This window comes from Amphiprion ocellaris, chromosome 20 (assembly GCF_022539595.1).
Source record: "Amphiprion ocellaris isolate individual 3 ecotype Okinawa chromosome 20, ASM2253959v1, whole genome shotgun sequence".
Classification (NCBI taxonomy): Eukaryota; Metazoa; Chordata; class Actinopteri; family Pomacentridae; genus Amphiprion; species Amphiprion ocellaris.
Genome location: NC_072785.1, coordinates 26,625,956 through 26,651,070, shown reverse-complemented (window position 1 = coordinate 26,651,070; position 25,115 = coordinate 26,625,956). Strand labels below are relative to the sequence as shown.

Sequence of the window (25,115 nt, the reverse complement as noted above, 5' to 3'; positions counted from 1 at the left end):
AATAACACATGCTGGCCCAGCGGGGGGGCTGGGTCTGGATCTGGGAGCTCAGCGTGAGGTCAAATACAGTCTTTTTCCTGTGCGGAGTCTCAGAGCGCAGCGGACACCATCATGGAAGCGCACTGAGCTGAGCGCTGTGCCGCACGGCAGGACATCCTCAGACTAACATGCTGCCGTCGTCCAGCCTGGCTGCTCCTCCTGCCCTCTACCTGCCTCCCATGTTCTGCTGAAGAACCAGAAAAAAAACACAAGATCAGGATGATAAAGATTTATTTTTTGAAAAGAGAAAATTATAAGTTAGCTACCTCCTGATCTGGATAGAGAATTTGGATTATCTTTTTGCAGGATTGTTGAGTATTCTCCTCTCCTGGTTTTTATTCAGACGTTTAACAGAAAGTGGAGCCACAGGACTAATAAAAACAACAAGACTAGATCAGAAAGATGCCTGAAGGATCGATTGAACGCCCGCTCTCGCCTTCCCTCCCCAGGGATTGTGGACACGAGTGCCGAGTGTGTAAAGTGAAGGTGGTCAGCCTCACCGAATACGCCGGACACATCTCCAGCCCGACGCACAAGCAGAACGTGGAGGCGGCCGAACGGAAGCCCGCCAGGAACGACCACGACGAGGAATACTTCGACCAGGCTTTGGTGGAGCTGATCGAGAAGAGAAAGGAGCAGATCAGGTAGGACTTTTGGTGGAATATGGCTCTGTTGTGTTGTTTTGTTGTGCCATTCTTGAGTTGTTATTATTAATAGTGTTTGCAAAAACACTTTTTTTGCAATAAAAGTCGTCTAATTAGTGTATGAAAGCAAGTTTATTAAAATGTTTGTGTTGTAATTATTAGTATTTTACAGTAAAAAGTTTGCAGTCTATAAAGTTATTTTCAACTATTACAATGTGTTTTTGTGGAAAAGAAATGGGAAAATGGCCTTTCCCACTAAAACTGTGATTTACATCTCAATATCTGTCAACAAACAATATATTTTTTTTGCATATCATTCAACTCCACATCTATTTGTTGTTTACAGGATGGTTAGATATTTTGTAGAAAGTAGCCTAATTGTTTTTGGTAGTTGCCACATTTTACTTAGCAAAAGCTGGCACTTTATCCTTCTCTTTACATAGAAAAATATTATAAGTCATTTAAACAAACAAAAAAAATCCCAGAAAAAATCTGGAATGGATATAAATGTTTATAATACATAATTTATTGATAGAAAACTGTCAAATGGTGAAAATGCCGGTAAATATCTGCAAAATAATGACCTTTTTAGCATATTTAAATGCACTGAAACTGTGCGTTTTTTCTGGTTACACATTGTAAAAGAGCATTTTTGATCTGATTTAATATTTTTTTAATGTAAATTAAATACTTTTTTCTATGATTTTGCTAGCCATTGTAAACAAAACATAGAAAATACATACTTTTTCATTCACTTAACAGCAAATATCTAAAAAAGAATTATATATTTGTTGATTTAGGTCCTGTAAAAATAATAGTGTCAATTTACAGTCAAACAATGTAAAAGAACAGATTTCCATTAGCAAAAATACACATTTTTGATGTATAAAGTCAGTGTCAGTGTTTAAGTTCTTATTATTTAACCATAAATGTACAGTTCAGCGACACCTCTCCATCTCTGCTTTGTGTGTGCACATGCCATGTATAGCCTCGCATTTTGCTGGACGCTGCTCACAGGCCTCTTTTAGTCGCAGCTTCACTTTGACCTGCAGCCGGAGTCGAATGTCAGGCTAAAAAAAAAAAGCATGACTGCACACACAGAGTCCTGCTGCCTTCAGTTTAAAGCCTTCTCCAACTAGTAAAACACGACAGAACATCTTTACTCGAGCCCTCTGATGCTCTGAATTGAATTAGATTTCAGAGTTTGAAATGTGTGGAGGCTGTTAGTTTGTCACATCAGATCTTTTCCTTCTGCAGGTCGGTTCATTAAAACACCATGAAACAAAACTCGACAGCCACGATGAAACACAACCTCATTAAACTCATTCTAGTCATCTGACATCATGGTTTCTTTTTTCCACTGCCACACTGCAGCGATGAAGTCTCAACAGTTACATGGATTATATTATTTTTGGCCACTTGGGGGCAGCAGAAACAAGCTGTAGCCACAAAACTGACACATTAGGTCACCTTTAAAGCAGTACAAGGGAATGGAATAAACATTTTAACTAACAGATATCACCATGAAACTTCACCAGTTGATCACTCACATGGAAACAATGGCGGTTATTTATTGTCGCTTTTGAACTCTGACAGTTTGGCCTTCACCCACCGTTTTACTTTGACAAAAGGAGGAGTGAAAGCAGCTAAAATGTTCATTTTAATCGATTTCGATTTCAGTGCCAAGTGTCTTTTTGCTGCACAATGAGTTTCTGTGGCTGCTTCACAATAAAAGACACCTAATTTTTCTCAAATTGAATGTTTTTCATGTGAAGCAGCAGCAAGAATTGTTCATGTGGCGTTAGCAGCAGCTCAATACAACTCTAAATCAGAGTTATACACTAACTGACCACTTTATTAGGTACACCTGTGAAATCTAATGCAATCTAATACAACAACTTTACATCTAATTCTACTGTTACAAAGCTGTAGTAAGTTTTCTGACAATGTATGTGTATATATGCAACTAAGGTCATTAAAAATGCCCAGCTGCAAAGTTTACCTTTCATTTTGCTGGCATATTAGAGTCTGAGGAGATTTTCTAGATCTCTGTCTGTCACTCAGTAAATCATAAAATACTGTCAACGGCAAGAAAAAATACTCTATTGTTGCCATGTTTTTAGGAATAAAATGTTCTGTAAATCAGAGTATGATTGATTTGTGATCAAACTGCTCTCTAAAAACCCTCAGAACGTAAATATAAATAAAGCTTTGGTCCATGTAGGTGCAATTGAAGTGGAGATTCCTGCTCATAGTAGGAGAAAAAACTTGTTTTGAGAAGATAAAGATAGGTTTTATAATTGAAATCTTAACAACTAACTGTGTGTTTTGGATGTTCTCTTTTTATTTATCCCAAAAGAAGATGTGCAATGGAAGTGAAATCTCTTAAAATATTAAAAATTTACCAATTCATGAGTGTCTTGTTTGAAACTGTGACAGCAGATCTGTTTGTGAAGTTGTTTTTTTCCACATAAAGCAAATACAAGCAATATTAGCATTAAGTTTGACTCCTGATGAATATCAGTCTAATATTCAGGTTGTTCTTTGGTTATCACAAAACCATCTGGCCGTCAAGTTGCAAAAGTGTGTGAGTGAGTTTGTAAGATATATATATATATGTGTGTGTGTGTGTGTGTGTGTGTGTATAATGTCTGTGACTTTTGTTTTGTAGAAAAGAGAAGGAGGCCACCGCTGCAAAGCAGGCAAAAGAAGAAGAGGATCGAAGAAGGAAAGAGGAGTTTCAGCAGAGACTAAAGGAAGCGAAGGACAATTACCGCTTCGGTCTCGCCTGGCAGCAGCAGCCATCGCAGGGGTTCGGTGATTCCGGTCATAACACTTCCTGGGTCGGCAGCAACCGATATAACCCCAGAGCAGGGCAGGCTCGACCCTGGCACCACAATAACCAGGGAAAGAGTGCCACCTGGCACGCTCAGGAGCCTCCCAACCTGCAGAAATGGGCGTCTGCAGAGTTTGGTGGAAGAAACTTCAACGCCCAGGAGGGCCGGAGCAACAGGACGTGGGGTCAGGGTAGGTTTCCTGGAAACCCACAGAACCGGCTGCCGTGGCTCAGCAACGGGGGCAGCAGTAACGGGCTCTACGGCCAAAACAATATTTCCCAGTACGCTCAGAGGGGGCGACCCATCAGCCTGCTGGGGCCTCCACCCAGTTTCTTCGCCCACGCCTTCAACCAGTTTCAGAACATGGGCTCTGACCAGAGAGCTCAGCAGGGTCCTGGGCTTCAGAACCGGGAGGGACAGTCAGCAGAACCTGAACGTAACAGCAGCAAGAGTTCCAAGGCTTTTGGTAGCAACCCAAAACTGGACAAAGCCTGCCGCTGGTCGCCCTATCCGGTCGCAAAGGGTTCTGAGCCCCATAACGATACCAACCCAAACTCATCAGAGAAGTTCCCCAAAGGCCCCAAACCCCAGAATAAAACACCGGAAACCAGCGGCTTTAACAGGCAGTCCAGACCTGAGCAGAAAGCAGGGCAGCTGACAACTAGTCGACAAAGTGTGGAAGACAAAGGGAAGCTTAAAACAAACCCAGCGACCAAACCCAGAGATGGAAGCAGCAGCAGTCGAAGCAGAAGCTCTCAGAGAGAAGGACAGCAGAACCCTGCATCAGGTTCTGCAAATCCAAAGCTAAATATAGACAGAAAGATGTCCGGTCTCAGTAGTGGAGCTCAACTCAGTAAGGCCTCCAGTCAAGTTCAATCAAAACCAACTGCAAAACAAAGTGGACTAAAGGCTCCACCTGTTGGGCCCCTTCCGTCAAGACAAGAACAGCAGCTTCCGGAGGCAGTGAAGAAAGCCAGGCAGATTGTTTTAGAGAAGAGAGGCTCTTTAGACAGCTCTAATAACAGCAGGATGGAAGTGACACGGCACATCGTGGAGGATCAGGCAGTTGGAGTGAACAAGGAAAACAGCTGCAGGCAGAATGCGAGTAAACCTGAAGCAGTCCGGCCAGAAAAGCCTTCGCTGACATCTTCAGACAGCAGCCAGTTTCTCCAGTCGTTACAAGTCAGCACCTCCACCATGGAGAGCCCTGAGGCTGCAGCTTCAAGCCATGACGACGAGGAGAGCAGGAGGAAATCGGAGAAGCAAACCAGCTCTGTGGCCTTGGATGATGCCATGCAGGTCGCTGAGGCGGGTCAGAGCTCGGAAAGCGACACCTCCAGAAGTGGAGAAGCTCAGACCGGGTCGAACAGTCTGTCCAAGCTGGACCTGCCTCCCGTGTTGAAACGGGACCTCAGCAAGCACATCAGCTGCAAGAACAAAACAGGAGCCCACGAACCCAACCTGAACATTGCCAGGCGGGTTCGTAACCTGAGCGAGTCGCGGAGAAGTGACACTGAAAAGGATTCCGGGCTCAAACCGACAGTACGGCAGCTCATCAGCTCCTCCGGGTCGCGACGAAATGTGAACTGGGAACAGGTGTATCAGGAAGTCCGGAAGAAGCAGGACATGGGGAAAGGCATGCCAAGGTGAAAGTTTGATCTTGTTTTTAGAGCCTATACGGAGTTTATTTCAGTCTCCAAGCAGATGTCTGGGTAGATTCATGTCATGATAATCCTTGGAGCTTCAGTAGAAGAGTAACTGGACTTCCTAAAGATGTTTCACCCCTCATCCAAGCAGCTTCTTCAGCTCTCAGGTCTCTATCTTTTTTTTGTAGCTCCAGTTGTTTTTTTACTGAAGCTCCAAGGATCTCAAAACACATGCACATAAAAACTAGACAACAGTATCTGCTGCTTTATGCTTTAATGAGTTTTATGACTAATTAAACGCCACAAGTATAAGGTTTCATATCTGATTTCTGCTACTTCAACCTTATCTCATGTCCCGTCCTGCTTGCTTCCTGTCCTACAGGTTTGGGATAGAGATGGTGCCATCTGAGCAGGGGTACCAGAGCCAGGAGGAGGACGACATTCCCCTGCTGGAGGGTTTCCAATGGGAGTCGTTAATGGATGTCTCTTCCCAGGGTGGCGCCTCCAGAAAACGCTCCTTATCTGAGAGCAGCATCGCCCCTGCATCCACACACTCCCTGTTTACGACCCTCACATCCAAAGATACAGCACAGAGGGAAGACTTCAGATTAGAGCACCAGGGATCTGCAGTTTCTCCCAACCGCACATCCACTCAAGGAAGCCGAGACAATCAGCCAGAGGTTGGGCAGATGTTAGATCAGTTTGATGCTAAAGGAAAGAAGCATCCGGACAAAATAAAGACGGAGAAAGCAGGTCTGCAGAGATCTGATTCAGTCCTAGGAGACAGCAGTTCAGGGACGGAGCAGTATGATGGTCAGGGAACAGGGAAGAGGCGACGAGCAGCAGGGGTGAGTTCAGGAAACAGTGTTCTTATCTGTATTTTTCTGTTTATGTCCTCACAAACAAAACATGAATCTTTCTTTTATTGTTTTTAGGATGTCCCAAATACAGAGTCTTCATGCTTGGAACATAATAGCAAAAGACGGAAGGTCAAACCCAAAAAAGGTCAGTGTCAGGAGAGAGAATGACTCTGATTCATTTAATGTTATCTTCATTGGAAAAAAATGGTTTTCTTGCAAAAATAAGGACATTTCCCAAACTTTTGAACATTGTGTATGTATTCTGTGACGTTTTACCGCCACAGTGATGTTTAAAACGTGTGTTCTGGGTTCGGTCCAGAGCGTTTACCGATCGACCAGCTGCTGGCGGTGTCTCTGCGGGAGGACGAGCTGAGTCGATCCCTGCAGACGGTGGACACGAGTCTGATCCAGGCCCGAGCTGCTCTGGAGGCTGCATACATGGAGGTGCAGCGTCTGATGGTGGTCAAACAGCAGGTAGGTCTGCAGCAGAGGTGGAAGTAGTGTTAGGATACACCAGAATAAAAATACTTCATTACAAGTAACAGTTAAATGACGAATTTAACTCAAGTGAAAGAACATGGCAGCAAAATGTAAAGTATGAAAGTAGAAGTCCTGATTTCATTTCTCTGATGCATTATTATATGTGACATTTTTATATGTGTAGTGAAGCATCAGTGTGTTAGCAGCATGATACTATTAAAGCTGGTGCAGGTTTGAACTACTTTACACACAGTTTTTAATATACAGAGGTAGAAGAGACAGCTGAGGGCTCCACAAATGATTAAAAGAGGAAAAAACAAAGCTCTGACACACAAATCTGCTTCCAGTTTTGTGATTTTCTTCTTTAATCTTTGATTTTGGGTGAGATATTAGAGAAAAAACACTATTTGTTAAAACTAGTAACAACTCATAAGCATCTAAAATGTGACTCCAGCTACACACTGATTTTGTAAAAAAGTGGAAAGTTTGAATATAAAAAAGCCCCCCAAGACAGAACAGTGGACCGACATTCAGTGATATGCACACTCTGCAGGATGGAGTTTTCTTTACCCCAAAGCACTTCTAGCTTTAAGTACCACATTAATGCGAAAAAGAGATAGATAGATAGATAGATAGATAGATAGATAGATAGATAGATAGATAGATAGATAGATAGATAGATAGATAGATAGATAGATAGATAGATAGATAGATAGATAGATAGATGATAGATAGATAGATAGATAGATAGATAGATAGATAGATAGATAGATAGATAGATAGACTTTATTCTGTCCTAAACAGTGACAGAAATTCTGTTTCGACAAGGCTCCAACAGTAAAAATACAACACATAAAAACACACTTAAAACACGAGCTCACAAAATAGACGTCTAAAAGAAATGTTCAAAAGAAACAGTAGCCAATAAAAATAAATAAATATATATATATAGATGTTTTTGTGGGCCAGTGGGAGAGAAGTTTTTTTGTTAACATGAACCTTGAAAGGTCTTTAATAAACATATTAATATGTATATTCCCTTCTTTCTTGAGTCTGCTCATGCAAAATGAAATGCGATTAATATAGATTAAAAATGAATGCTATTTAATTTAAGTTAATCCACAGCAACCCTGTGTTTAACCTTTATTAAAAACGTAAATCGTTTGACAGCACTAATATGTTTATACTGTTGTCAAGAGGCCTCTCAGTTACACCATATGGCGGTTCCGCTGTTGGGCTTTTTTTGGGCTCGTTTCCATGGGGCCGGTTGCTTGTTTCTATCGCGAGATTTGACAACACTGACCGTTGCAGCAGATGTGTGCATGTGTTGTTGCTTTCGTAACACCTCACATCTCACTAGGAGACCGTCGGTTATGGGTTTGCGACGTCCTTGTTTCGTGGTTAAGTCGCCACCTCCCATAAATTTATTAAGAAAGTCTCGTTCCATCATTCCTACGTTAAAACAAATTTCGCGCGGGAACTGTAATGCGTTGGCGAGCGGAGCGGAAGTATACGTCATCACACGGCGACACAGGAGGAAGACGGCTTTGTTTACATCCGTCGATTGTACTCAACATTGGACTGTGCAATATTGGCTTTCTTTCGTTTGTGTTGTTGGTTTTTTGGAAACTTTTTGCCCTTCGTTATGGATCCCAAGCGTACGCCAGACTCTTCTGGTGGCAGTGCTTTGAAGAAAAGGAAAGCCATCTCCATGGAAGTGAAACTGGATATAATAAGACGCTCGGAGAAGGGCGAAAGACCGACGAACATCGGACGGTTGCTTGGCTTAAATCGCACGACTGTCTCGACCATTATCGGCGATAAAAAGCGTATCCTTGAACACGTGAGAAGATCTGCTCCTATGAAATCGACTGTGATTACAAAGCAGCGTAGCGGTCTCATTCTTGAGATGGAAAGATTATTAGTGCTTTGGCTGGAAGACCAACAGCAACGGTGTATCCCAGTGAGCCTCAGGTTGACTCAGGAGAAAGCTAGAAGTTTGTTTGAGAAATTGAAAAGAGAAAAGGGGGAAGGGAGTGAAAGTGAAGAGTTTGGGGCTAGTAAAGGTTGGTTTATGCGGTTTAAGGCTCGTGCTAATTTGCATAACTTCAAGGTGCAACGGGAAGCTGCTAGTGGTGATTACAAAGCAAGAAGTGATTTTCCTAGTGCCTTGGCTGAGATAATTAGGGAGGGGGGTTACTGTGCTGAACAAGTGTTTAATGTGGATGAGACAGGCTTGTTCTGGAAGCGTATGCCTGCCCGTACATACATTGCCAAGGAGGAGGAGACAGCATCAGGGTATAAAGCCAGCAAGGAGAGACTGACCTTGCTTCTGGGGGCTAATGCTGCTGGTGATTTCAAGCTGAAGCCGTTGCTGGTGTATCTGACCGAGAACCCGAGGGCACTCAAGGGCATCTGGAAGGGTCAACTACCCATCATCTGGAGGTCTAACAAGAAGGCGTGGGTGACGCTTGAGATATTTGAGGACTGGTTCACCAACCATTTTGTGCCAGAAGTGGAGCGGTACTGTGCTTTGACGGGGCTGCCCTTTAAGGTGTTGCTATTGCTGGACACTGCCCCTGGTCACTCTGCCCATTTAGATGACTTTAATCCTAATGTCAAGGTGGTTTACCTTCCACCTGATACCACTTCGCTTTTACAGCCTATGGACCAAGGTGTCATTGCCTCTTTCAAGGCCTACTATCTCCGAACGACATTTGCTATGGCTGTCAGGGCCACTGAGAAGGACAAGGACTTGACTCTCATGAACTTTTGGAAATCTTATGACATTCTGGCTGCTGTAAAGAACATTTCTGATTCTTGGGATGAAGTTCAGCAGACGAACTTGAATGGTATGTGGAAAAATGTGTGTCCCCAGTTTCTGAATAATTTCAATGGCTTTGAGGAGTCGGTTGAGGCCGTCACTGAGAATATTGTTGACCTGAGTAAGCAGCTTCATTTGGAGGTGGAGGCTGATGATGTCAAAGAGCTGCTGGCATCTCATGAAGAGGAGTTATCTGCTGAGGACCTCATTCAACTGGAAAAGCAGATGATTGAGGAGGAGGAAGAGACACCAACCCCAGAGCCCAGGGGATTTACAAGCAAGGGCTTAGCAGATGGTTTTGCCCTGATAGAGGAGGGATTGGCAAAGTTTGAGGCTGAGGACCCCAACATTGCCAGGCACACTAAGGTCGCCAGAAAGGTCATGGATTGCCTGCAGTGTTACAAGGAGATTTGGGAGGACAAGAAGAGGGTATCCCTGTATTCCTAAAAACACCTTTTAATGCAGTCTTCATGTCATTCTGGAATAATTACCACCTCGGTTAACTGAACACAGGCAGAAATCTTCACTCTCTAATGGCTCTTGTTTTGTTCTGCAGATGAACGAGGAGATGAGCTCGCTGAGAAACAAGCGGATTGAGCTGCTAAAAGGGATGCAAGGTAAGGACGTGTGTCTGTGTGAATCAATGGATTAAACTGTAATTTTTACCGCTAATAAATACACATGAGGCTAAACTGGAAATCTGACAGAGTCTACATGCAACTGTAACTAAAATGATTAAATCACAACACCAGGAATCAGTGGAGCAGTCGTAGAGCTCATGCATTTTCCAGAAGGAGCTATGAGGAGCAAAGACGGCTAAAAATGAAATGAACAGGATGTGAACTGTGTCTTTAAAACTGTGTTTTGTTTGCCGTCTCCTCTAGTGTGATAGTAGAAAAGTTAAAGTGCAGCAAAGGAGAATTTGCAAACAAAACAAAAAAATTAGTTGAGGCTACAGCTTGGATTTTAAGTACTTCTATTTGATACAGTACAGACAGTGGAAAAAATGTGCAAAAAGTGACAGAAGTCCAACATGAACTGAAATTTTTGCAGTCTTTTAACTTTTTTGTACAGAAAAAAAGGAAGTTACACTAATTTCCCTGCAGTAAATATTAAAATCACATTCATCCTAACCAGCTGTAACAATTAATACATCAGTAATTAAAGCCTAATTATATAATAGACATAATTCTGAGGTTAAACATTCTGCATAATATTCTACTTTTATTGCTTTAAGTATAGTTTGATGATTTGAGCAGAGTTGTGAATGATTAGTTGTTAATTCAGTAATTGCCGTTAATAACCAATTAAAGACAAATTACCTGATATGAGGGACATGCATGTCAGGAAATTTATTATAGATTAGTGGACAGTGGAAAAAATATGCAAGACGTGACAAAAGTCCAACATAAACTGACATTTTTGCAGTTTGTTCACTTTTTTCTGCAGCCCTGTCATGTGTCAAACAGAGGGTTTTTTTGTCCTTTTTTGGTGCACAGTTAAATGAACAGTGAAATCAGCTTTTAATTGTGCTTTTTTATACAGGTACCGCAGAGGAAGCCCCTCAGGTCATACTGAAAGAGGAAAAGATGGATCCAGTAGAAGCTGAGCCGCACATCCCCTCCTCTGCACTGCTTCCTCCTGTCATGGACTCTGCTGCTTCCAGTCCTGGTCGAGCTGCAGAATGCGCCTCTCCTCCCTCCTCCAGCCTTCCCTTCATGACTGTGGTGGTGAAGCAGGAGCCTCAGTCTCCGGTTCACGTCAGCCAGGAGCTGGACGCTGCCGACGGTTTGACCCACTGCGCTCACAGCACCACTCCAGAGCTGCCAGTCGCTGCCGCCACGACCTCTCAGTCAGGTAACAATGTTCAATTAGTTCATCACAATTTAATTCCAAGTGTCCACAGATGTTATCAATACTGTAAAAGTGTGGGGACTGTACATACAATATGTCTTTTACTGAGCTTTTTATTTTATTTTCACTCTTGTCTCCTATCTGTTCTGTTTAAACAGAGCCTGCAGTTCAACAGAGTTTGTTCAAAAATTGCTTACTTGATTTTTGGTCGCTGCTCTGTCTGTCATCGCTTCACAGATGCACTAAGTAGCACCAATTTTTTGTTTTTTACTCAAAACAGTTAATGCAAATGGCTTGTTTTTGGAGATTTTTTTTAAATAAGACAAGTAGAATAAAGGAATTTCAAGCTTAGCTTTTGGCATGTTTTCTGACAGAGCGGCACATCACAGATGAGTAGTTTAAGGACCGTCACACAAGTTGAAAATCACATAATTGTTTCGGTCTGCAGTTTTTTGGCTCCGATAAATGGTGTAATTTTGGGATTTTTTTAGAGGTGACCTGCCTTTTAAACTGACTGGTTGAGACGGTTAAGCAAGCATAAATGCAGAACGAAAAACTCTCCTTGCAATTTTTCAGTATTGAAGTTAATTAAATTTTTAAATCTGCAGTGTCTTGATCCATGTGCATCGCACACTCTTTGCAGATCCTCCCTTGAACTTTCCGCCGTCTCCTGAAAGAAAACCTGAGCCGTACCAGACTAACTATGTCGAGCCTGCAGACTACAAAGAGAAGCTGCAGGGACTGGTGGAGATGACAGAAAAGGGCGTTCAGGCGGCGAGGAGCTGCCTGACATCTTCTCCTGACTCCAAGCCCTGCATAAAACCTCTGTCTACCAGCAGGAGAAGCTCTGAAGTTACTGACTCGCACTCCTTCCAGCCTCCGTTGGCGCCTTCAGCCCTGAACATGCCGACCTCTCCGTCCGAGCTGAGGGCCGGGAAGCGCGTGAGGAAGCTGAAGAAGAGGAAAGCGCTGAAGAAGGCTCTGGGCCTGGAGCAGCCGGAGAGCACCGACACCGAGATGGACGAAGAGGCGTCGAGGCCCAGATTCCTCCGACCGCGACGGAGACCCAGCGGAGGGTCTCAGGTCAGCACCTCCAGTCTCCCCACAGAAGATAAAGACGGTGACGTGAAGGCGCTCAGGACGACGGTCAAAGCTGAGAATGTCAACCACAAAGACATGGTAGAGCTTCCTCAGGCGGCCACTACTCATTTTATGGTGACTTTGGATTCAGAGGAAAGTATGGAGGTCACCTGTCAGCAGCCCCACATGGACGCCCCGCTTCTGCTTCAACCTCCAGCTCCAGACTCCTCCAGCCTGGCCTGCAACGAGGTCTCCTCCACCAGTGACATGGATCTGTGCAAGTCTTCTGAGAGGTGAGCCCTTAGTAAAACGAATTCTTATTACGTCTTTCCCAAAGCTTTCAACCATTTCACAACTTCTGAGCGCTCGTGGCTCAGTGTCCAGTCTGTGATTTCCTGGTGAGGATTTTGTCAAATGCTCCAGAACAAGCAAATAAAGGACTTTAATTTGAGATAGTTTGGTAACGGTTGTCTAAAATGAATAAAAAGTTGGATTTGAATTGCAACTAAAGTGGAAAAACTGACAATTTGTGTTCATGATAGAATTTAATAGAATTCCTTTATTGTCATTTCTTAGGATTTATTCTTTAACCTTTAAGACCCAAATATAGAAAAAAATGAGCAAAAATAAAAAATTAATAAATAAACAAAAAAAATTATATAGAAAAAATGACAAAAAATTTAAAAAAACTAAACTTTTATTTATATATATATATATATATATATATATATATATATATATATATATATATATACACATACAAATAATAGAAAGCTATAATAATAAAAATTGATTTTGTATTTTTGCAACAGTGGGTTTTACACCATTAATATTCTTGTTAAACATACTATTTGTTGTTCGATATTAAGCAGCAATCCTGTTGGTGCATTCACACAGTCAAACAACATTTTTTAAAACTGTATAAAAAAAAAAAACTGTTAACTGTAACCCATTACACAAAACGTTTACTACATTTACTTTACCTCTTCAATGTACGTCACTTTGGATAAATGAAATTGTAGAAATTGTACTTTAGAAACCCTTCTCCTGTACTTGTATTGCCAATGTCATTCAGCTTTTAAAAAATAAAGTTCAATTGTAAGCAAAATGTACAATGAACATTTAATACAGTCACATTAAAGCTAACTTTGTAATGTGATAAAGCTGCATAGAAATGTTACTGTACCTAAATACCTTGTGAAACTCTAACTCAACACTCTATAATTTAACTCGTTTTAAATTATAATGCACTTTTTTAGAATTAAAGCATCTTAGACCTGTGTTTTAAGGTCGTCTTCGTTCATAAAAACTAGTATTTGACTATTTTTGACTTTTCTCTCCTCAGTGATTTGCCGTTTGCCACCACACAGCCCAAGAACTCATCAGGTATGTTCGTCTCTACACAGCTGTTCTTGTTATTATTAGTATTATCAGGCTGTACTTAAAAACAAGTAGTTTGTACGCTGTAAACTTTTTTAAAGAGCCTGTATTGTACTTTTTGAGTTCTTTCTTTTTCCTTTAGTGTGTTAAAGCCTTTTTTGTACAAGTAAAATGTCTAAAAGCTGTAAATTTGCAGAAAATGCGCTTCAAAATGGTTTTCAAAAGCGAACTAATCGCATATGTCAACATGTTTTTCTTGTTCACTTGATCATAGACATGAGTGTTAGTATTTTATTCTAGTAGATCCCCAAAAGTATCATCGTAAACCTGCATACGTGAAGAATATGAGCTCTTAGGTCATTTCAGATATTATTCTGATAGAAATAGTTTTGTTCAGAATAAAATGGCACAAAGAGTGTCTGAATATCTGATTACAGAAATGTTTGGATGCGTCTCTGCTGATCTGAAAAATGAGAAGAAATCCATACATTTGGTTTTTATTCTTGACGTTAGTTTTTATTTCTCCAGCAATGATTGACATTTTGCAGAGAAAAATTACACCCTGCTGGTCATCCTGTCCTCTGAAAGCATAAAATCAGATTACATTCTGAGCAGCCAGAATTAGAAATGCCAGACTGGAATTAAAATAGACTCTGGAGAGCCCAAGTTACTTTTTATGGGCAGGATATTCATAGAGCTGAGAGGAGACGCTGCAGCTGAATGAGTCCAGTGATGAATGAGACTGGGAATCTGATTATTTAACTTGACTTCTGCTGTCTGCTAATGGATTTATGAAGAGTTAGCTGTTGGACACACACATGGACTAAATCCTCTAAATCAGGGGTGTCAAACATGTGGCCCACGGGCCAAAACCGGCCCACCAGAGGCTCCAATCCGGCCCGCTAGACAACTTGAAAAGCGTAAAAATAACCGAGAAGACATTAACTGCAAATTGTAAATTTGTAAAACTATAAATTTAAAATAATTTCTAGACCATGACAAGTTGTTTTAGTCATAAAGTGAAGTACTATATTGCTCATTGTTCTTTTGTCATTTTGTGTCTCTTTTTTTGTAATATATTGTCTTGTTTTTGTTGTTTTTTTGTCTGACTTTTTTCATTTGTCTCATGTTTTTGTCATTTAGTTTCTCGTTTTTGTCGTTGTGTGTTTCCCTTTTGTCTCGCTTGTGTTTTTTGTCTATTTTTTTGCCATTTTGTTTCTCGCTTTTGTCATTTTTGGTCTCGTTTTTGTCATTTGTGTAGTTTTTTTGTCTAGCTTGTGTCCTTTGTCCATTTATTTGTCGCTTTGTAACTTTTTTGTCTAATTTTTTTGTCTTTTGTGTTGTCTCATTTTTTAAAATCATTTTTTGTCTTTGTTTTTGGTGGTTTTTTTGTCTTACTTTTTGTTTGTCTCTTGTTGTTGCCGTTTTGTGTGTCCTTTTTGTCTCGATTTGTGTTTTGTCCTATTTTTCTCATTTTGTGTCTTGCTTTATTTGTTGTTTGTGTAATGTTTTTGTTGTTTTGTATTTACTTTTTGTCTATCTTGTCATTTTTGTCTACTTTATTGCCATTTTGTTTCTTGGTTTTGTCATTTGTGGTGTCATTTGTGTAATTTTCTGCCTCATTTGTGTCGTTTGTCCATTTCTTTGTCATTTTGTAACTTTTTTTGTCTAAGTTTTTGTCTCTTTTTTGTTTTGTATTGTGTTGTTTGTCTCTTTTTTTTGTTGTTTTGGTAATATTTTTGTCTTGTTTTTGTTGTTTGTGTCTTTTTTAAAGTAAAATACTACATCATTCAGTTCCAGATACCTGTGGCTAAATGTTTTGTTCCTTTATAGATACTCTGTGATCTGTAAGTTGTAATGTGTAAATGATAAAATGAGGCATGATGTTTTTGAAATTGAATTTATTTTTCTCAAGAAGTTTCAGGTTGTTCATGATGTTTTGTGAAAAGATAATTCCTTTAATGTGAACATTTTCAGAACGTACTTTTTTGCACTAAAACAAAGGGAAAAATTTGGACTTGTTTTTATTTATATGTTAATATGCTGTGATTTTACTTGTCCGGCCCACTTTAGATCAAATTGGGCTGAATGTAGCCCCTGAACTAAAATGAGTTTGAGACCCCTGCTCTAAATGATGTTAAAATGAAGTGAGAAAGTCCCCTGTTGGTATTTCCTTCATCCAAAAAGAGGAAACTTACACATTTTCTACAGTGTTTGATGCTTGTGCTCATGTGCTGCATATATCTTTTGTTTGTGTTTCCCAGATGCGTCCTCCGACCACGGCGAGGACGATATGCCCACCGACGGTGCGTTCGAGGGCCACCAGGAGGCCGTAAACGCGATGCACATCCACAAGGGGCTGCTGTACACGTGTTCAGGAGATCGAACCGTCAAAGCCTTTGACCTGGTGGTGTGTAAAGACAAAAGATTCCTTCTACTGGTTTGTCAGGATGTGCTTTAATATCTACTATAAATGTTTGGTTTTTTTTTGTTTGTTTTGTTGCAGAGCCATAAATGTGTCGGTGTGTTCGAGGGCCACAGCTCCAAAGTGAGCTGCCTGTCGGTGTCTGCAGCTCCTGGACTCCATCATCGCCTTTATTCTGGTTCCAGTGATCAGACCATACGCTGCTACAGTCTCAAGGTGAAGAAAAAAACAAAGCACATCTTCTGTTAAAAACTGCTGTTTGGAGCCACACCAAGTCATTTTGTCTAATATGTGAGCAAAATTGGTGTTTAGTGTTTTAATCCTCTAAACTCTGAGCAGTTTCTGGGTGTTTTCTGTTCGTAAGAGACTGATGCTACGGCCGCTTTCATTATTATTTTTTCCATATTTTTAGGCTAGAAAATGCTTGTTTTCCCACAAAAATAATAATAATTATATAAAAATAACCGTACTGTATATCACAAAATCCCGCGATACAGCGAAAAATCTGCAATGCAAAATTAGATATATACAATTTAAAAACCTGCGATTGTGAGACCACAAAAAGTGAATCGCAATATGACGAGGGACAACTGTAACGCCATAAATCATACAAAAAGAATCAACGAAATTCTGAATTATTTGATTATTTTATTTAACAACAATTTGGAACAACCTGGAATCAACATGTGCTGCCAATACTGGCTCTACATAGTACAGATAATTTACTATTTACATTCTTCATTTGTTTCACTGCCTGCAGTTCAGCTGAAAAGTTCCTGGATTTTTGCCAATTTACTGTTGGTTGCTGCTGTGTCACTAACGGCTCTACAGTTGTGTCGAGGAGCACAGAATTTTTCTGTTTTTGACAGAATCTGACTAATGCAGATGGTTATTTTTCATGACTTTAAAATGAGACATGTAGTGCGCCCAGGTGGCTCAACTGGTCAACTCATAAACAGGGACTGTGTCTGCCACTCGACTAACATATCTAATAAAGCCAACAAAAGGCCAAAAAAGAACTTTAAAATAAAAATGAGAGTGTAGAATAAGTATCAGCTTAGATTTATGTTTTTTAACAGAAATGTATCATGAATGAGTAGTTCAAAGCCCCTCAGAGTTTGAAGGCAATTTTTTTAATTTAAAAAGAGAAGATATTCGGATCTGCTAGTGATCTTTGTTGTTCAGATGGTGAAAACGTTAATTTTCTCTCAGAGTAATGCTGAATTGTGGCTTCCGTGGACGCTCTGTAATGTTCCTTCTTGTCCACAGACTCGAGAACTGGAGCAGCAGTTCTGTCTGTCAGACCGAGTCCTCTGCCTTCACAGCCGCTGGAGAACTTTGTACGCTGGTCTGGGCAACGGCACCGTGGTCACCTTCAACCTCAAGGTGAGAAATCCAGTAGAAAATGTCCGTAAAACACCAACACCACTGACGTTTTTCAACATTTTACCATGACATTCAACCATGAAAATGATTAATTTTGCTGTTTTTTGTTCAGTCTAACAAGCAGATGGACGTGTTCGAGTGCCACGCGCCGCGAGCCGTCAGCTGCCTGGCTTCGTCTCAGGAAGGAGCTCGGAGGATCCTGCTGGTCGGATCCTTCGACAACACCATCAGCGTGAGGGACGCCAAGAACGGACTGCTGCTGAGGACGCTGGAGGGTCACACCAAGACCGTGCTCTGCATGAAGGTGGGTCAGGGATGAAGTCTCAGACACTGGAGAGGAAGAAGCAGGAGAATTCACAGAAACACAAAGCATATTTAAAGGGCTGAATTTAGACTTTCGGGTTGTGTAGAATTGGAGGATATGTAGCACACAAGTGGGTCTATGTGGATATTTGTTTGTTTTGGAGATGAATAATGCATCAGCACACTGGAATAAATGCTCCTCTCAAAATAAGAAAAAAAAACTTATTTCAAGGAACTTTTACCTTGAAATAAGTGAAAAAATCTGCCAATAGAACAAGTGAAAAATGGCTTGGTAAGATTCCTTGAAATAAGATACAATAGTTAGAATATCGAGATCTTAAAATTAGCTGAGGAAACTTATTTTAAGCTCTATTTTACCAGGATTGTCAAGCTTAGGTGTCTTAAAATAAGCCAGACATGCTAAAAAAAAATGGTATTTTTTCACTCAAAAATAGATTTTTGCTTTCATGTAACCTCCTAATTTGAGATGTATTAAACTTATTTTGAGTTGTATTATAGTGGCACTTCTCTAGATGCTGTTTTAATTGAAGCATTTTGAGATATAATGTCTTCTCACAGTTAGTTAGAAATCCTAATATTTAGTCGTGTTTTGACAGCATTTGGAGGTGTTATGTTTTAGGGTAAGCCAAGCAAGTGTTTTTAACTCCCAAGTAGGCATTTGCTTTTTAAACATTCGTGTTGAGTACAAAATTTAAGATGTATTTGACTTATTTTAGGTTGTATAACAGCAACATGACTCTAGATTTAAGACCACCTTGTCCTTGAAACAAGATTAAAAAATGTGATTTAAACATTTTAAGATATTCGTCCGTGTACGGTTGGTTGAAAATACATTGGTTGCAAATATGACCATGGTTCTTAGTCCCTCATTTATAAATAACTCTACACCATGTAAACAAGTCTAGTATTGAAGTTAACTATTTATTTTTCGAATTTGAATGCAATGCATTAGCAAACTTGACAATATGATCTAATTGGTGATTTTCCAATAAAACGCATTTACTTGAATCTAGTTAAGTTTATTTCTTATATCATGATTGTGTAGCTTCTACAAATAACACCTCAGCTTGAAAAATGTATGAAAAGTAAAATGAACCTTGTTTCATGTAAAATACAACTCAAAACAAGATAATTTCAAGATTGTTTGACTTAACAAGATATTTAAGATGCATTGCCTTAAAACAAGTCCCTCCATCTGGTGAAATGTCACTAGTGAAGTGAATTTATCTTAAATCAAGTGGGATGAGACATTTTGACTAAAAATAAGACAAATAGAGTTGGTAGGATTTTGAGTTTTTGCAGTGCAGAAAATAAAACTTACCAAGATCCAGTTTTTCAGGGCTAATTCTTGTTTAATGTGCATTTTCTTGCTGCTTAGAATGGAGGTTTTTGAGGAATTTGAACATTTCTTTCCTCTGTTCTCTCTCAGGTGGTCAATGATCTGGTGTTTAGTGGATCCAGTGATCAGTGTGTCCACGCACACAACATCCACGTGAGTTTATTTACACGTCTTAGGTGTTTTATTTTCTTATAAAAATCCGTATGCACACAGATAATGTTGAGAAATATTTCATTGACTGTATTCCAGACAGGGGAGCTGGTTCGGGTCTATAAAGGCCATAGTCATGCTGTTACCGTGGTAGCGGTCCTGGGGAAAGTGATGGTAACCGCCTGCCTCGATAAACTGGTCCGAGTCTATGACCTGCAGGTCTGCATCCCCAAACCAGCTGCCTTTAAATGATATTACAATGTTAGTTTCTCCATGAAACACAGGCTTCTATTGTCTAAAAGGTTGGGATTATTTCTGTCCACAGTCTCATGAGCAGCTGCAGGTTTACGGTGGACACAAGGACATGGTGATGTGTATGTCTGTCCACAAGAACATGGTGAGAAACCTCATTATTCAAGCATTAGACACTCATTTTAGCTACAAAAATCATTGTTTCTGACTGTAATCTAGTAAAAATCAACACATTTAATTGGCTTTTAAATGTTACCAGATGAATGAAAAACGTTTTCCACATTTTACCTCCTCAGATAGAATATTTACTAATGCCTATGGGAAGTTTTGCTGTGATTAGAGTCCCTTAACTGTACTGAGAAGTTGCAGGTTTTGTTGCACATTTTGGGAAAACATGAGCTAAAATGCTAAACTTTTGTGTTTCAGATCTACACAGGTTGTTATGACGGCAGCATTCAGGCCGTCAAGCTGAACCTGATGCAGAACTACCGATGCTGGGTAAGACAGCTGAGAGACGAAGGGAGAAGTTGTAGATACGAGTTTATAATCTGGTGATTGTGGTTTTACACTTTCTGGCTGATTAACAGTGCCATTTTGGTGACTTGGTGAAAAGACAAGTAGGCTTTTGGGGGGTTTAGAAGACTAAAGTTAAGACATTTTCAGTGTTCACAGTCATGTTTTTGATAGTCGAATGTTTTTTTTCTACAATATCTTTCCATACAATATCTTTGATTTTACAGCAGAACACATATTTGCAAACAGTCACACACTGCACCATCGTAGCTCATTTATATATATATATATATATATATATATATATATATATATATATATATATATATATAAACAAAAGAATAAATAAAAATAAAGGTCAGTAAATAAATAACAGCTACATAAATAAATAAATACCAAAATGAAAAATTTTAAATTAAGTAAGTAAATAATTCTGTTTATAATATCAAAATGGAATGGATAAAATACAAATGTAGCTAAATACAGTGCTAGATAGACAAATGCATTATTACAGGTCTCATGTTGCCCTACAGAATAATCATATTTTTTTTGTACAGAATCTGGTGCAAATTATTTATTGTGTAATTCAGTTTATTTTTGGCAATTTTCCAATTCTAGTGTCCTGCTTACACTACCAGTCAACACACCGTCTCATTCAATTAATTCATACTGAAGACATCAAAACTATCAAAGAATACAGATGGAATTATGTTGTGAACAAAAAAGCATTAATATTTAGTATTAATCTACAAAGTAGAAAATACTACAAATAATAAAGCATTGAATGAGAAGGTGTCCAAACTTGTGACTGGTAGTGTATTTCCACCATCAGTTCAATACTACACCTCTTCCCTTACTTTTTATCTGATCTGAAGAGGTATTTCAATTAAAAATATCCTCTCCTGCTGTACTTATCGTTAATGTTGTATTGTCAGTGGCACGGCTGCTCGCTGGTCTTCGGCCTGACGGAACATCTGCAGCAGCACCTGATCAAAGACCACACCGGAGCCAAACTCCAGACCATCAAGTGCCGCTGGAAAAACTGTGAGGAGTTTTTCTGTTCACGCAACAGCTCCAAGCAGGTATAAACACGCTCAGGATGTTGTCGTCTTAAGTCGGACAGCTGCAAGTTCTTCATCACAGTGTTTAGGTCGTAGCATCAACATGAATGCCAGGAACCTGAACGTTGTAACGAGCTGATCAGTGTCATTGACTTCACCTGTCAGCGGTTTAGTGCTGATGACAGCAATCAGGAGTTTAGAATCAACAGCTGAGACGGACACTTTCCAGCAGCATTTAGTCTGTACAAGAACTGACAGAAACGCACGGATTCATTAAAATGTTCTCTGATGCATATATGAGTTTGTGCACAGCTTTAACCCTCGTGTCGTCCTGCGGGTCAAATTGACCCATTAAATATATTTTCACAGTGAAACTTCGGATGTCCACATTTTCAAAATTTTTGAGAAATTTTTAAACATTTTTTGGTGGAAAAAAAATATTTCTTTAAGAGCATTCACAAAAAAATAAACCAAAATCCAGCGAAATACGCTGGATTTTGGTTGATTTTTTTTTGTGAATGTTCTTAAAGAAAGTATTGGAAGATTTACTGATATATATGTAATCACTTTAGATATTTTTAGCTTTTTTTTTTTGGGAAGATTTTTACTCATTTTTTGAAATACTTACAAGAATTTTCTTGCCAAATTTGGGTTGTTTTTTTTTTAAATAAAACTTTTAAGGGAAACTTTAAAGGAATTATTGGAATTTTGTTCCTGAAGGTTTTGCAAATGTTCAGACATTTAGGTATTTTTTTGCTGAATTTTTGCATTTTTTTCAGACAAGGAAACAATATTTTTTGGTGCCTGTAAATGAAGACAACAGGAGGGTTAATTATGACAGCGCAGCCTTTTATTATATTGAGGGTTCTGTGATCTCCGTTCATGATTCAACCTCCTTTTAACATGAATTCTCATGTAAAACAGCAACATCAGGTGACCAGACATGTCCTCATAAAACTACATACACAACCGTTCAAAAGTTTGGGGTCCCTTAGATCATTTTTTCAATGAAGATAACATTAAATGAATGATAAATCCAGTGTAGACATTGTTAATGTGGTAAATGACTATTCTAGCTGGAAACAGCTGAATTTTTAATGGAATATCTACATAGGGGTGCAGAGGAACATTTCCAGCAACCATCACTCCTGTGTTCTAATGCTACATTGTGTTAACTAATGGTGTTGAAAGGCTAATTGATGATTAGAAAAACCTTGTGCAGTTATGTTAGGACATATGTTAGGAAAACATGAACTTGTCTGGGTGACCCCCAAACATTTGAACATTAGTGTAAATAAATCAAAAACACTGATAAATAGTCAAATAGAGTAGAAATAGATGGAGGACAACAGCTTTTTTTAGGCTACAATTAGCACTATTAGGCTAATAATTTAAATTTCCATCATAATAATTAACTCATCTTCACTTTGTGCAATAACTCAGTTAGAAATCTATTATTATTACATGGCTACTTCCATTTTTATTTTCCTCTTATATTTTTACATTTTATGCTCTTCTACTTATGTTTAAATTTTTAGGACATGTTTTTCTACTAATGTTGATTTTTTTTTACTGCTTAAATTTAGTATTATAATTTAAGTATTTCTGATTCTTATAATGAAACTACACTGCAACACTCATAGCTTAGATTCATGATACTCATCAATTTAAAAAAATGTGGTCAGTTTTTCCACCACTAGATGTTAACAGGAGCTGAAGGTTGTTGCTTGCAGCTGTTTAGGATTATTTCCTCTGAGATTATTAAAAACCTGCAGCATCAGAAAACATGGAGAAGGGGTTTTTTTTCCATGTTGCATTAATGTACTTTATTCTACAGTGGCTCTCTGGTACTGTGGAAGATTTAAATGAAGCAGAGAAAGGTTAACAGAAAAGTGAACTCTTTCTGAATTAAAAATTGTCGTCATTTTAACAGATTAATGAAGCATCAAAGTCTGAAAATGTTTTTTTTTTCTGTTGCAGGGGATGCAGGTGCACATGCAGAAACATGCTGAGGAAGAAACCGAAGTGGAGCCTTAAGATCTGCTGGTGGAAATCACCCTTTCTGCCGGAGCTCTTTTACCCTTTTCCTGCAATCTTTACCCCCGTTAACCTCCCATATTGGGGGGGGAAGTTCTCGGGACCCACTCGACCTCTGAGTGGCGTCCGACGACTCCATCCTTTATGTTCGGTGTTGGAATCCAACCATAATACAATCATGAAAGGAGGTTGGTTGTGCCGTTGTTTTGTTGTTTTTGTTGTTTGTTTTTTTTTAACGTTCGACAAAACACGCCTCCCTCTCTTTCTGTCTGACCACTGCAGCTCCTTTTTAACTGACCAAAGTACGACGAAGAAACACATGACTTTTTTTTATTGAAGAAACTTCCAGTGTTGCCGGTATCTGAGGAGATTTGCTTTGCTTTGCTGTTGGAAGCTGCAACAAAAACCAATAATCGTCTTCCGGATTTGTTGGCTACTTTATGGCATGGGTTCAGAGATGTTTTTATTGTTGTTGTGCAGTTGTGATGTGTCATGTTGAGCAACCTTTTAGTTTTGTTTTTTGTTTTTTTTTTTGCGATTTTCACAGTGAAATTCACGGCGTCGTCTCCCAGGTAATGGTGTGATTCACTGAAGGTTTATTGATTTTTGGTTTGGCTTTTATTTTATTTTCTGGAGAAAAAAATTCTGAGAGTCTTCACATTTCGTTAGCAGTTTATTTCTTTGATCTGTTGCTCATTTGGGTGATATTTAGGTGTGGAGGGACTTTGTGGTGTGACTCGGCCTGAGGTTGCCATTTGAGGATTTCCATTTGCAGTGATAACGGAGCCGAGGCGTGGACGCGGTGGTGTGATTGTGTGTTCCTACATGTGTTTATCTGTGTGGATTTATTCCTCGTAATCATTGACGGAGTCTTGTTTTCCAAGAGTGTGAGCGTGAGACACTGTTATTTTATATTCGGAGCATCGAGCGGAAGGCTGTTTTTTAATTTTCCACAGTGAAGATAGTTTTCTAATGAAGTGTGGAGGTGAAGGTTGTTCAGAGGAGGTGTTTGATGGAAGATCTTGGAGGGAAGAATTAGAATTCATCTCCCATGCCATACCTCACCCTCTTAAAAACAGGTAACATGAAGGAAACCCATTTTTAAAGCAGCTTGAAAGCCCGGCTGATGTTCTCTTTAGCAGATTAGTTTGAAGCTGTCTTGGGGGCGTCTTCCAAACTCTCCTCACTCACTCGTCGTTTTATGATCGAGCAAAGCGAGCGCATCACCTCCTACCTGGCATTCCTGAGTTTCTTCAAGTTTTTCAGTTGTGATCGAAGTTGTGAAGAGATATTTTTTAAGAAAGTGCAATTTAACAAGTTCTTAATAATAAAAATGTCGCAACAGCAGAAAACTTGTGTCTTCTTGATGTCCACCTCTGGTCATCGATTTAACCTCTGAAAGCTCATCTCTGTGTATCAAAGTCACGTTTAGAAGTTTCATCCATGAAAATGATTCCTTTGTGCCTTAAAACAGCATTGTTTCATCACCAGAAACTGATTGTGACACCTCAGTTTTTACTCAGCGCTGTTTGGTGGTAATTCTGTATAATATATGGAACCTGCCCTCTAGTGTTCAATGCAAAGAACTGCATTTATTTACCAATAGATACAGCTTAACTGCAGCCATGTGGAAAAGATGCTGATTTTAATTTGTTTTTCACTACAGTTTTATGGAATATGAAAACATGCATGGAGCCAAATAAATGAACAGGTTGGCCGTCCTCATATGGGGCCAGTTTTGTGAAATATTTTGTCGCGAGATGTATAAAACACTGTTAGCACGTGTGAAGCTAAAAAAATTTCTTTTTCATTATACATTTACACAACTTGACTATCAGCACAGTCAAGAAACCTAATAGCCCGTTAGCCTGTTAGCTAAATTGTTGTTCCAACTTTATAGTGTACAGTGCAGTCTCTCCGAAATCCAAAAGTTGCAGTTTTTTAACATACTTTAGGCAAATTCCAAACCAGAAAATAATAAAAG

The 25,115-nt window shown here is 39.5% G+C and overlaps 1 protein-coding gene across 1 annotated transcript in view; it reads left to right on the top strand.

The window, feature by feature from the left end:
• Positions 1–24,858, top strand: part of znf106a (zinc finger protein 106a) — a 33,692-nt gene extending 8,834 nt beyond the window's left edge. Inside the window, exons 4-22 of the mRNA XM_023285712.3 lie at positions 489–683; positions 3,355–5,166; positions 5,549–6,014; positions 6,102–6,171; positions 6,346–6,500; positions 9,887–9,947; positions 10,876–11,187; positions 11,828–12,557; positions 13,610–13,650; positions 15,909–16,054; positions 16,151–16,285; positions 17,339–17,455; positions 17,568–17,759; positions 19,209–19,271; positions 19,368–19,487; positions 19,594–19,665; positions 19,947–20,018; positions 20,969–21,115; positions 23,075–24,858. Of these exons, the coding sequence (XP_023141480.2) occupies positions 489–683; positions 3,355–5,166; positions 5,549–6,014; positions 6,102–6,171; positions 6,346–6,500; positions 9,887–9,947; positions 10,876–11,187; positions 11,828–12,557; positions 13,610–13,650; positions 15,909–16,054; positions 16,151–16,285; positions 17,339–17,455; positions 17,568–17,759; positions 19,209–19,271; positions 19,368–19,487; positions 19,594–19,665; positions 19,947–20,018; positions 20,969–21,115; positions 23,075–23,131 (4,963 nt within the window). The 3' untranslated portion in view covers positions 23,132–24,858. The remainder of the gene's footprint in view (positions 1–488; positions 684–3,354; positions 5,167–5,548; positions 6,015–6,101; positions 6,172–6,345; positions 6,501–9,886; positions 9,948–10,875; positions 11,188–11,827; positions 12,558–13,609; positions 13,651–15,908; positions 16,055–16,150; positions 16,286–17,338; positions 17,456–17,567; positions 17,760–19,208; positions 19,272–19,367; positions 19,488–19,593; positions 19,666–19,946; positions 20,019–20,968; positions 21,116–23,074) is intronic.
• The last annotated feature ends 257 nt before the right edge of the window (positions 24,859–25,115 follow it).